This window comes from Pelodiscus sinensis, chromosome 5, assembly GCF_052426305.1.
Source record: "Pelodiscus sinensis isolate ZL-2025 chromosome 5, ASM5242630v1, whole genome shotgun sequence".
In the NCBI taxonomy this organism is placed as follows: Eukaryota; Metazoa; Chordata; order Testudines; family Trionychidae; genus Pelodiscus; species Pelodiscus sinensis.
In genome coordinates, this window is record NC_143056.1 from 80,275,167 (window position 1) to 80,289,085 (window position 13,919).

General features: G+C 39.6%; 1 protein-coding gene across 2 annotated transcripts in view; it reads left to right on the plus strand.

Annotated features, from left to right (window-relative positions):
- Positions 1–13,919, plus strand: part of HSD17B12 (hydroxysteroid 17-beta dehydrogenase 12) — a 156,843-nt gene that overhangs the window by 86,203 nt on the left and 56,721 nt on the right. The window contains exons 4-6 of one of the 2 annotated variants that reach the window (XM_075927517.2): positions 3,214–3,321; positions 11,928–11,992; positions 13,806–13,850. In XM_075927517.2, coding sequence (XP_075783632.2) covers positions 3,214–3,321; positions 11,928–11,992; positions 13,806–13,850 — 218 coding nt within the window. The remainder of the gene's footprint in view (positions 1–3,213; positions 3,322–11,927; positions 11,993–13,805; positions 13,851–13,919) is intronic. The other variant, XM_089778549.1, reaches the window with a different exon arrangement.

Genomic DNA, 13,919 nt, shown 5'->3' on the forward strand with positions numbered 1-13,919 from the left:
AGAAAAGAACTTTGAGATATTGTGCATAATATGGAATGCGGTAAAATGACAAAAATAATGGAATACTGTGGTACCTGGATATAAACTAGACCTGAACTTTTATGTTTGTGTATATCAAAGTAAGATTCACGCAGAATTGCAATTTAGAATATGTGGTCCATTTGATTATGTATTGTGTGTTGATAACATTATTTACTGGTTAACAGTTAAACTCTTACACTACAATTACACATTTTTTGGAGTTATAATTATTATGGAAATAATATTCACTACCTACAGAGCAAATGCATAAAAGATAAAACAGTTTTATCTTGTTTATTGCAAATCTTAAATTAGTTTGTAAGTAAACGTAGAATTGTAGGTCCTAAAATGGGAAAGAGGGACGAATGCAAAAGTGATTTAGCTTTTGGTGCAGCCTCTTGACAAATTCCTCCTCCCTCATAATGACATTGCTGTCATTTTAGGGCAAAATGGTAATATTTGGTGAGAATCAATACCCTTTTCTGTCAACACTAATGACTTGGCTCATTCTAAAACACATGGGGTTTATTTGCCCTTAGTGAGTACGCTTAACTTGCCAGTTGACTTTGATAGTTAATAGTAGCAAAATAGATGTATTACATTTTGTACCATGGTGATTGATGGCCAATGAAGCCACTAGTCCATTTTTGTGTTGCTCACTAATGGTTTAATCACCATGAAATTTGGGTGGGCTAGAGAGATTCTTACAGGTTAAGATTATTTGTTTGGGTAAGGAAACTGTTGGATCCTTGGTATAAGATTTAATTAATGTAACATACCAAAAATGTCCAGAATTAACATTTAAAGATACAAGCAATGTTATTTAAACATACACCAATCACCACCTCCACCATGGGAAACAGGCTAGGAAGAGTCTTGAGGGAATGTGCTTGATTGTAGATATCATTGAGGAAGTAGAGAGAATGTGTTGAGATTGAGATGTGGTGCACTATAGGTCTGCCTAAGCGATTGATGTATTCAATTATTGTGTGTGTGAATCCTCTGGTGTTTGAAATCTGGTCTACTATTGAAACACCTGTATTTACTATAGGCTGTTGGTGGCCTGGTGAAGTATAACTGGCTTACTGGGTATTAACTGATTCTCCTTTGAAGAGGTAATACCATCTTAATAAGAAAGTTGAAATAGAATAAAATAACCTCTTGAATTTTTCTGATCCATCTTGAACATTTTTCTTAAGTTGGGTAGTAACTTGACCTTCAATGTATTTGTTGAACAGAACAATTCTAATACTAAAGCCATTTTTACTGAATATATTAACTTCAATGTTTTTTCATTTTTCATTGTGTCATTTCTTCTGGCTTCCCTTACTTCCTGCTTCACAGTATAGAAGATGATCCACATTAGTTATAGCTGTATTGTTTAATCATTTTAAAGCTACACCTTTAAGAGCTTGCTAATTTTCATAAGCTTTGAATACAGATTGCATAGAACACCTATCAGTGATATGGATTAACTTCATTCAGCATTCGGTCTTAGCTTTTTTTTTTTGGTTACCTCCTTTGGCATTAGATATCTTGGTATGCTTTTATAAACCTTTTAAAAAAACAACTCCTAAGTATTGCTAAACAAAACCTAGTGAAAAGTACTTTGAGGAATACAAGAAGTAAGCCGATAGTGGTGGACTAACTTGTTTAAATAATGTGTGTTTCATAGAGCCCCTTATTGGCAATGAAAATTGCTGAAAATACTAGCAAACAATAGACAGTATGTGTGCAATAATGTCCTCTTTTGCTGCTTTATCTGCCCAATCCACTTGTCCACATTTGATACATTGTTCCCTCTAACTCAGTTTCCTGTAGGATTTCATGTGTATGTTTTTAACATTGGAACAGGTGTGTTCAAAAATAGAATCTCTTCACTTTCCTTCTTCTCAGTAAAAGATGTTGAACTTGATTTTCTTCTTACGTGATCACAAGACTGCTGCTGCAGTGGGGGCTTAATGCTGTTTACGTAGTCATTTTACATAGCAACATCTCCCTGGGGATTTTTTAACAATGCAGCTGTTCATGAAAGATGAAGGGAGGGGGAAATATTTCTGTCTGCCATTAGGGTTATTAAAAAAAGAAGCAGCAAGCAAACCATTGAGTGCAGTAGATTCATGATTCTGCATGAATGGACAACAGAATCATGGGAGCTGCAATTTTTTCTTGAATGGAAGAGAGCATCATGGGAATGTGGCTGCTTCTGATCTTTTTGTGAATGGTGCCAATTTAAATGGAAAAGGATCATTTTTATGAATGGTCTCAATTTTTCTAAAACCATTTTTATATATGTGCATAAATTACTGAAAGAGTATGTAAATGGTGGTGTTTTCACTTAATTTAAACTGTTTTGGTCACCACCTTTGTATGGCTGATGTCCAAGAAGTCATTGTGCTGATTTTAATTGTTAAATTAATTTACTTTGATGGAAAGAGAATTGGACTAAAGGGACATTTTCTCCTTAAATCTTTCACAATTTCTGATATTTTATTAATGTCATTTGTTCCACTACACTGCGAGAGTGGAAGTGACACTGTGTTGAATAATGGTGTTTGCATTGTGTAGCCTATAGTTGTATTTTTTTTTCCTACTTGCTTTCTTCAGTGCTCTTGCTCCCTGGTTTCTTAAACATTCCTCTCCCTCCCCTCTCCCCCCCCCCCAAAAAAAAGAATCAGAATTAGGGTGTGGCAGCAGGAGTCTACACACATTTGAGCTTCAGTGTCTTCTGCTAATGTCTCTTGCTAATGTTAGTGAATCATTTAAACTGTATAAATATTTGAAGGGGTCCCTAATACCATTGCGTTTCAACTTCCATCATGTAGCCGATATGTAAAATTTGCTTCTAACTTCTGGATTTTGGGTGGTCTGTATTAACTGTGTAATTTGCGAAATCCTTGGATCCTCATGAACAGAAGATGCCGAATCTTTAGAGGCTCGTGTGGTGAGAAAATATAACTAATTAAGTGTAGTACTCTGACGTTTATGCATAAATGAAATAAGCCTAGCAGTAAAACACTTGGCCTGCACAAATGAATGTAACACTGTATAACAATGTATTTTGAACTAAGAGTGGGTATAGTAATTTGTCTTAAGCCATAATGCCTTAAGTATATGTCCAATTTTTAAAATTGGAGTTGCGACATGCTTTAACCTAACTCTATTCATTTATTTTTTTATTATTATTTTCAGAGGCAAAATTCCAGGTGGAAACAAAAATTATTGCTGCTGACTTCGAGAGAGAAGACATTTACGGCAAAATTAAAACAGAACTGGAAGGCCTTGAGATTGGTGTGTTAGGTGTGTATCTGACCCATACCTAGAGTTGTCTATGCTGGAGATTTTTGTCTTGATACCCCTGTTAGTTTGTTTCTCTCCATCGCTGCCCCAGTATTACAGTTGGTTGAAACCAGCCTACAAAGGTTGTGGGTTTGAGCTAAAAAACTGCTTTCTAGATATTTCTTCATATGGCCTGCATTCCTAAAAGCATCCTTACTCAGGACTGCACTTTCTCCTGAGTTCAAGTTCTTTCCTGAATAAAGGTGCTTCTGAGAGTGCATTTTTTTATATTTTATTTTTATCTATATTACTAATGGCTCACTTCAGGCATGTAGTGCCCCTAATATTTTAAATACTCAGCTACTTGGGCTAGCAGAAGTTAGAGGTTAACCAGATCCCAAGATTATGAACCTAAATATCCTTAAATCAGTTATATTCAATTTGTAAACTACAGATGTTGTAAAAGCGTGGGATGGATGTTTATATTTTAAAAACAGAAAAACCTCAAGCTTCTGCCCCCTCAGGTCTCTGTTGGTTGGATACGATCGATTCATCCATGATGAGTAGTAGTTGGTTCTCTGTGCCTTTTAATCAGAGTGACTGGTATCTTCTTGTCTTCTGTTTACTTCCCACAACCGTCAAGTTTACATCATGAAGTTGTAATAGAAGCTAGCTAGCTTCAACCTATCTAACTTTTGTTTCTTCGAGGCGTGTCCCTGCGGGTGCTCCACCTTAAGTGTTCGGCACTACTGCACTTCCTGTCGGAGAATTAAGACAGCAGTGCCCTCCGTGGGCTGCGCATGAGGTGCAGCTGGCACGTGCCATTTGGAAAGGCTACTGTGCATGTGCAGCCAACAGACTCCTCGGTTCCTTCTCTGTCCACAACGGACAGTTCCAAAGCAGAGGGGGAGAGGATGGATGGTGGAGCACCCACAGGGACAACCATCTTGAAGAACCTCAGTTACTGCACAAGGTGAGTAACCTTCCCTTTCATAAGAAATAAAGGTACACGAGTCTTAAGTCGGAGTCTACGGTCTTACTTTTTGCATTCACAGCACACTTTTTGTTATATAAATACCTTCAATAGGACTCCAGAGAAATGATGCCTCTGATCACACATCAGCACTGAAAATGCGTCTCCATTTATTCATAAACCACATCTCTAATGAAACTAAATGTTTAGTTTTTTCTGTTTTGCGTTGAGTAGCAGTTAATTCTTTGGGAATGCTATTCACTCTGTTATAGAGCTGCTGAAGCTTAGTAGGTAGGGAATAACAAGTCATTGACTTCTTGCTTCAGAAGGTTCATATTTGACTATGGCTGGGGTGGGCAAGAGGTGGCTAGAGGGCTGGTGTCTGGCAGCCAAGCCTCTAGACCCGGCCTGCAGCCACCATGCTAGCACCCTTGCTACAGGGCAGCTTAGGCTGTTTTAAAAGCCGTGTTGCTCTGCAAGCCAGGGAGGCAGATTCCGGCTAATAGGAGCTGAGAAATTTTGCTAGAGGCAAGGTCAGAGCAAAGCCTTCTTCCTCCCCTCCCCCCCCCCCTCCCATTCCTTCTGAGCTGGAGCAGAGCCATGTGGAGCATCCAGTCCAGCAGCCAGGCATGGAGCTTGTCTCAGGTTCCTGCAGGGCTGCTGGCTGGGAGCCACCTAGGTAAGCAGTCCCAGCCACAGCCTGCCTCTGGCACCCCAACCCATTCCTCCCGCCAACTTCCTGCCCCAGGTTACCACCCAAACCTTCTGTATCCCCTCTCCCCACCTCCTTAATGTCACAACTCCCTCCCAGACCCTGCACCTTCTCCTACATCCCTCCTCCAGGCCAGAGTCCTCTCCTGCATCTGTCCCCTTCCCTGACTCTGCCACACAAGCCTCTGCTCCAGATCATAATGCCCTCATTCACTCAAACTTCCTCTGACTCCGCACACCTCCTGCATACCAGTCCTCTATCCCAAGCTCTCTTATGCACCCCGTCTACCATCCCAGACTTCGCACACCTCCAGAGAAATGTGTCCCTTGCCCACTTACCAAATCTTGGACTGCTCCTCTCCCCATTAAAAATTGCTTACCCATGCACTATGGGTCTGGTCATATTGTTTAGCTCTGTATAGCCTACTGCACTTCTCTTTTGGGTACCATACAGTATATTGAATGCAGTAATCTTGGCATTTCCTCATCAGAAGAGTGGAAAAAGACAAGGTGATTGTTTTGTTTGCTTCACTGAACCTAAGAGAAATAGGAGCAAAATACAGGACAATGTAGCACTTTAAAGACTAACAAGATGGTTTATTAGATGATGAGCTTTCGTGGGCCAGACCCACTTCCTCAGATAAAAAAAAAAAAAAAAAAAAATTTTTTTGATCTGAGGAAGTGGGTCTGGCCCACGAAAGCTCATCATCTAATAAACCATCTTGTTAGTCTTTAAAGTGCTACATTGTCCTGCATTTTGCTTCAGCTACCCCAGACTAACACGGCTACATTTCTATCACTAAGAGAAATAGGTAATTCAAAATAGTAAGCTCAAGGATTTCCTCAACTTTAAAACTTATTTTGGATTCAGAAATGCAGTTAAGGAATTTCCTTGCAATCATCTATTTTGTATTGAGTTTCCCTATGTGTATATATTCCTATGTGCCTTTCTCTCACTACTTTTCTAGTTTTCCATTATGGGGATAAGAACACATAATGGTGAACAACGGCTTGAAATTTGACATCTGTCATTTCAGGCTCTCCAAAAAAACCCACTGTTTTACAGTGGCCATGTGAGGTAAATAAGAATTATACACATTTTCTAGGGTGTTTTAGGATACACTGACAGCTAGGATTAGAACAGAAGACCAAGTTTCTTCCTTAACCGGGACAAATACATATGGAATAGTTTTGTCTTAAAAATGATTTTTTTCTTTGAAAGGCTTAGTAATTCTGGATTCCTGTACCCTCAGATTGGGGGTCTGTGCTAGATTTATGGTATCCGTTGCAGATGTTCCCAGGTTCTTGAGTTGCTTCAACTGTCGGTTGGTAATTATAATGTGTTGTGCTTTCAGGGCGACTGTCAGGGCAGTTAAATTTTTTTGTCTAGATAATGTGATAACTCGTTGTTGTTGGGTGTTTTTTAAAAAAAAACCTCCCAATTTACAGATTTGGATTATGGCTGTTTCATAAAGGCATACTGATTAAAACAAACTTGATTTCTGGCAAAGATGAAAGGCTGCATTGTAGATTTTGTGGGCATTAATTGCTGTTTAAGTTCTGTGTTCAGTTATTTGCCAATGTGTACTGGCCATATGGGTATCTGAGAAAACATTGATTTAAGTGAAATCCCATACCATGCTAAATAGGCACTTGTGCATATTCTTCTTTTGGGCCTCATTTGTGTTCATATACCAGCAGTCACTTAGTGGGAGCTCAGTAGCACTCACTATTGCAGTATTTGGTTCCCTCCACTGTGTCCTAATGATTTGTAACTTTGGCCTTATACACAAAATAGTTGGTACGTACGCTGGGCAGAATCAAGCCCCCTGAGATTGCAAAGCCACAGCAGAACTTAATATTAAAATATTTGCAGATTAAAATGCTTGTAAACTCCCTTTTATTTGGAAGACACTTCTCACGTTTGTGTAGAGGATAGACTTTGCATAAAGCTTTGCTGTGTGCTCAAAATCAGCTTCTGTCAGTGACTTTGAACATGTGCTAACTGCAGCAATGTGTGTCATAGGCAGAAATGAGAAATGTAAAAGCATAGCCAAGAGCATGACAGACAAGGCTTGTTGTAAACTTACTTTTATTTCCTGTTCACAAATATGGACCAGGTGGACACTCAGGAAAATTCCTCAGGTTCTATGTTGATGTCCATGATCATTCTTGTGGAAGAGGAGGCATTGTTTATATGAGATGTCCTAAATTGAGTGATTTGCAATGCTCATGTTTCATGGGAGTCTGTATAAAATCATCATCCAATTAGAACTAGTTTTTTCTTGCACACATTTCTGACCATCCTTTTTTGCTAGCAGAGCCAGGCTCTGGCCTTCTTAGAGAGAAGTGAATGTTTTAAAGCCAGTTTCTAGTTCTTCTCCTTGTAGATAGGCTTGGAAATGGAAATAACTTGTTAACACTGAATAGTGCATAGTGGGCTCCATTCTGCAGTGATAGCTTCAGTACCGAGATTTTTAGAAATTTAAATATTTCCCTAATGGACACTTAGTATGAGTCAAACTTTGAAAAAATCCTAAAGAATTCTGTCCATAACTCTTCATTCTACCCTGAGGTGTGTCTGCCTAAAAATAGATTAACTGTGGCCAGAAATTTTTTATAATTAGGGTGAAAGGTGGCAACATTTTGTTCCTCCTCCTTATGCTAATACTGTTAAAAAATGTACGTCTCTGAAGGTATGTCTATACTGCAGTAAAATACTAATCACTGGTCCATGTCAGCTGACTTGAGCTTATGGGGCTCAGCTGCAGGACTATAAACTGCAGTGTAGACTTTGGCACTGGAGCTTCAGCTCCAGGACCAAGGGCCAGGCTCCAGCCCAAGCCCGAAAATCTGCACTGCAGTTTTATAACCATTTATTCTGAGCCTTGTGAGCCTGTTACCTTCATTTTCAGCTAGTGTATTTTTAGGATTCTTTTAAAGAAATTTACATGGGTAAGTAGATTCTCTAATGGGGTTTGGAGATCTTTGAATAGGAGAGGTGTACTTGAGTCGGTCATGGAATGAAGTTTAATAACCTCTGCTACAACTAATCTTCTGTCAGTTTCCTCCACATTTTTAATATCCTTGACATGGAAATTATTTTTCAGGCAATCTTAAAATGCAACCTTTTGTCTCAGTTGCATGTACAGTAAAGATGCCATAATACTTCTCAGAAAAAATGTTTGCTTCAGTGCCGTTGGTCTGCAAATTTCCCTTCTCCTACATAAACTCCAACCTCAAAGATGAATGCATTTAAACAATGCTGTTAATATGTTAATAGCATAGTGTTTTAGGATCCTGTAGTAAAGCACTATAGAAGTGTCAAATGCTGTGTCGATGGGAACTAACTATGGTACTTCTGTAGGTATGTCAAACTGAGGCCAAGTCTACACTAGACCTGGAAGGTCAGGTTAAGGCACGCAACTCCAGCTACATAAAATACGTAACTGGAGTCAGCTTATCGTAAGTCGACCTTGGCACCATCTTCACAGAGGGAGATGGATGGCAGTAAATGCTCCTTTCTGCTACTTACTCATGGTAACTGAGGAATACTTTTGCCGACCAAAGCTGCCCTCAACATTCAATTTAGTGGGTCTTAATTAGATCTGCCAGATCAAACACCAGAACATAAATCTCCAGCGCGGCAAGTGGAGACGTGGCTTCGTTGTTAGTGGAATTCAAGTTAGCAGATGCTGGGTATGTTAATATATAGGACTTGCTTGAGAATCTGTACTCATTTATAACCCCAGGCTAAGAATTAGTGAATACTGGGTTCCAACCTGGGCCTCCAGTTTCTACGCTGCATTATGTGAGTACAAGTCCAGCCACAATATGCCAGTCTATGAGTTGCTCTCAAAAGATGGCCACACTTGCCTGTTGTTCATGTTGCAATCTGGAAAAACTTGACTGTTCATAGGACAAAGAAAGTTGGAGTGTGTGGAATTATGGGATACTTGTGCCTGGAAGTCTGCCGAGAGTCCAGTGTGGCTGCATCAGCACTGCAAAGCAATAGGTCTAGTACCCTGAGTTGCAGATGGACTCAGGTTAGGCCCTCCACCTCTGTGGGTCTTTGGAATTCTGGGTTCAAGATGTGGATTAGCATAATGCATGTGTAATTGGAAGTGGCTTTAGGCACAAGCCTGAGTTTGAACCCTAGGTTTACACTGAAGTATAGACATGTTCAGTAAGATTAACAGCAAATAAATGTATATGAAACAAAGATACTGTTTTTATGCTAATGTTTACCCTAATAAAGTAGAAATTTAGAATATATAGGACAAAAGTAGTATTGTTTGAGTGGGATTAGAAGTTTTCCATGATTTGTTAGTGTATTTAGATTACTACAGTATGAATATTGGCTTCATATCTGAGAACGAGTCTAAAATAATGGATTCAAAAATTAGTTTTAAGCAATTCACAGATTTTTCAATTAATTTTAAATGTGGCCAATGGGGGGAGATTTCACACATCTGAAGAGTGTGAAAACAACTTGTGGATCAGTTTGCTTTATGGTGAATCCCCGTGTAATGAGCCTTTTGAATACACAGAGAAAGCAAAACACAACCCCTTTCAAAAAACAGATAAGCTTTGTCAAAAACATGGACTGTTCAATGTAGGAAGATTGTCATTAATGAGATTTCTCCTGCACTCCTATTCGTACTTCTTCCACCCCCAAGCTATTTATGCTCTTTCAGAGTGCCTTCGATGAGTTTGCAGATTGCATGTTAGTTACTTCTGCCATCTACTGTCCTCACACAGCAACTGTTGACATGGGACTGGTGTTAATTTGGCCATTGTGTTTCACTTTCTAAATCTCCCCTCTGCTATAAACTGTATGTGTGCACGCACTGCGTTTTATTTTTTTAAAGAATTACAAGATTAATTTATCACGGTGGTTCTGCTCCTAAACAATTGGTACTCTGGAGCACTTGCTCCAGGTAACTGAGTTTGGGAGGGAAATAGACTTCTGCTAAATGCAGTAGGGCAACTGGCACATTTACTCTTTCAAAAACTAAACAGTTTTCACATTGGATGTTGCCAGGGATTCGGATGTGTCCCTGGTCTTTTCATTTCATTCAAGTGAGTTACACAATTGTTTCTCTGTGAACTTGGTACAAGTTCTGTCAGGAAGATTGATCTGGGGGTGGGAAGGATGAAAGTGCATGTTAAAAGAATTAATCCCTAATTATTTTTATCATTTTTAAAAGTAAAGAATTTTTAAAATTAAAAATGCAGTGCCTTTCACAGTTAGTTTTGCCTAAAGTGTTTGTACTCGAGATGTGTTTGTACTAGAGATGTCAATATGCAGTAGACTGCATGATTAGCTGATAAGCCTGTGTTTATCGATTAATCTTGTCAACTATACGCATTCCCTCCCCCCAACCTGGCCCACTGCCTCTGTATTAGAGGCGGCAAGGGTCAGGGGAGCGGGAACTGGCTTTTAAGTAGGCTCCCCACGAGCACCAGATCTGCCTATTTCCCGCCATGCACACTGCTGCCTCTGATAGAGGCAGCAACAACACAGACGGTGAGGGGAGCAGGCTGGAGCCAGTACATACAGGGAGCTGGATTTTAAGCAGGTTCCCAGTGCATGCTGTTTCTGTGGACCTGCCTTCCCCCTGCCTCCCCCCCAATACTTCCTCCTACAGAGGCAGCAGGGGCAGGAGGGGAGGCAGCAGGGAGTGCTGGGGGTGTAGTTGGCGTAAAAGTGGGTGGGGTAGGGTAGGTTGTTGCAAAGCATCCTCTATCCATGGCAGCCTGGGCTCACCACAGACAGAGGCTGGTCTATGACAGCAGCCCCTGTCTGTGGAGGGTCCGAGCTCCCCGTGAAAAGAAGTTGTTCCACATTCCATAGAGCAGCCTCTTTCTGTGGTGAGTCTGGTCCATGGCAGCAGCCCCAGTCCTCAGTGGGGCCCAATCTACCCGTGGACAGAGGCTGCTACCACAGACCAGCCTCTGTCCATGGGGAGCTTGGACCCCCGCAGATGAGGCTGCTGCCACCCCACGCTCCTGCCTCAGATACAGAGGCAGCAGCGTGAGGTGGCAGCGGTCAAGTGCACTGGCTGCCTACCCTGCCCCTGGGAACTACTGAATAGTCGTGTAACCTCTAAGATTGTATGCAGTTACATGATATCTAACATACCTAGTTTGTACTGCATTCCTGATAGAGGGGGCTGGGTTACTAGCTGCTCCTTCTCTTCATGCACTCTAATGGACTAGGTCAGGGGCTGCTTTTACTCCTATTACATAAAAATAGAAATTTAGTGAGAATTCCAATGACTAGCTTGTATTTAATTAAACATGAAATTTGATCACTTGTTTCTGGTCCCAATAAATTAGCCTTAAACTACATTAAAACTCTGGAGAGTAATTGTGACGTGGGAGTGGAAGGATCAACGGGTGAAGGTGGATGAGCTCTCCAAATGAAGATTGTGACGAGCAAGCATTTGACCATGGAGTTAATGACAGTAGATTGTGTGCTTGCCTCGGTCTCCAGTTGACATGGTCCATATCAACACAAACTGTCTTGCACAGAGCATGTTGACGCTAACTTGTTTTTAGTTCAATATGATTTGTCATATAAGCCACAAATTTAAAAAGAAAAAAGATCTATATCACTTCACTTACAGGATTGTTTCCTGTGTTGTATTATAAAGTTTAGCAAAATTCAGTAAGGCTTGCAGAAGAAGACAATTACCATTTATCATGTGGTGGTAAAAAAAAAATTCAAAAATTATATTCAAGCGTGTGGTGTTCACCCTTTGTTTTCTGGTACATGTGTGTGTGTTGATAACAAAGGAAATGTGACACGCCACAAAGTTATAAAACATCTCAGTGTGGCTTTGTTAACTTTTCAATGAGACTGTTGATTACAAAACATCAAAGCTTCCTAATTGGAGTGACAGCAGAATTAATTTAAACTTTTTTATTTTTGTTTCAGTCAACAATGTGGGGGCTTCATACACTTATCCCGAATATTTTCTTGATGTTCCAGACCTGGATAATGTAAGTATTGCTATTTATTTAACTTTACTCTTCTGCAATTTTCATACCTTCCTAGTAAACTTAGATTTCTGCGCAGAATGAAATGCTTGTTAAATGGGTTAGCCTGGATGTAATTGTAAGTAATACAGCTTCAAGACTTAACAAGCTTACACACATAAGATTGGGAAATTCTAAGACCTGATAGAAGCTTATCTTTTTTTCCAATACAAAAAAATTGCACGTTTCCATTTCAATTGTGTGTTTAAAAAGAAGTAACAGAGCTACAGTTGCTGTGGATTCTTTATCTGAATTTCATGGCTGTTGGATAGAATCTCAACTGAAAGTTATTTTAAAAAAATCAAGTAAAAGAGTGCAAAGTGGGTGAAGGAAGTGAAAGTGAGTGATCTATATGAAAAACTACAGCATATTTGCGGGTGTTATACTTGTGTGAACATGAGGATTATAACAACTTCAAGTATTTTAAAATTGGACTATACATACTAATTTAAACAAAACTGAAAGGCAAAAAGCTTCATGCTTCAGAATGTACATATTTTTTAGAAATTTGTCCATCCCTTGTCCCATTTTGATAATTCAGAAAACAGGTAAAAGGACGTATTCATTCTCTTTGGTTTACCGTTTAAATAATAATGATAATCTTGCATTACAATATTTCCAACAAATTAATCTTCATCTAACTTAAAAAACTTGTAGGTAAGTGAATTAAAACGCTAAGCAATACATAGGCAAGTGACGACCATTTAAAAGTCTGTAGGATTCTAAAAGCAATTGTGATTAATGTAATTCCATGGTCAGAATGTTAGGAAGCCAGATTTACAGAAGTGGAGATGCATAAGTATGCAATAATAGTGTCACAAATTGGTATGTATGCTCAATTTTTTTTCATTAATAGGAGTCCTAAACAGGTAAAAATCATTCATTAAAACAGTTAAGGTGCCAGTCCACTCCTTTTTTTTATTCTTCCAAGTTTTTTTCTTTAATAGAAACACTTGAAGATGTTTCCTGTCCTATTAGTGCCTATCTTCGTCCTCTTCTTAGAAGCAGGTGTGAATAACTACAGGTAGTCATGTTAGCTATTAGTTAATTGAATAGTTGAATAATTGCATTCAGTTCTATAAATGCAGTGAGCATGAGCCTGCCGTGGACAGAGGCTGCTTCGTGGCAGCACCCCCTGTCTGTACCATCTCCCCTCCTACCCCCCCCCCCCTTTCGCTGTTGCCTCTGGCTTCTAAGTTGGCTTTCCCTAGCACTGGCTCCTGCTTCTTCCCCCCCCCCCCCCTCCTTTGCTGCCTTTTACCAGAGGCAGCAAGGAGGCATGGGAAATGGGAGTAGTTGAGAAGATTAACTGGTAAGTCTAGGCTTATTGGTTAATTGTATACTCGACTACTTGTTTATATCCCTAACTACAGGAAAGTAGTCTTGAGAGCATGCAGTCTGAAATGAGAATAAATGTTACTTCACAATCTGGAATGCCAGATTAGCCCCCTTATCTTCTTGATTTAAATCAGATGCTCACTTTGCATTATATAGAAAATTAAGCACACCTACTGTGTGTGTACAACTAAATATACTACCTGCATGTCTGTGGAGAGATTTCTAAGTGACTGATAGCCTAGGTTCATGTCAGCGTGTGTGTACAGTTGATCCTAATAGAGAGAGAAGGTGTAGGAAGGATGCTAGGTTTTCTGCTGGAGATGGAGTTTTTCCTATAGTACCTGCTGGGTTTTTTTAATTGTTATGGCACTTAGAGCCCTGAACAGTTTTTTTTTAAATATTTATCAAAATAATTTTTCTATAAATTTGTTTCCTACAGACAATCAATAAAATTATCAACATTAACATCATGTCTGTTTGCAAGGTAAGTGCCCTTACTGGTTTTTGTACTTGAAACTCTTAAGTATTCTAAAGCAATAAACTATGTTGATTC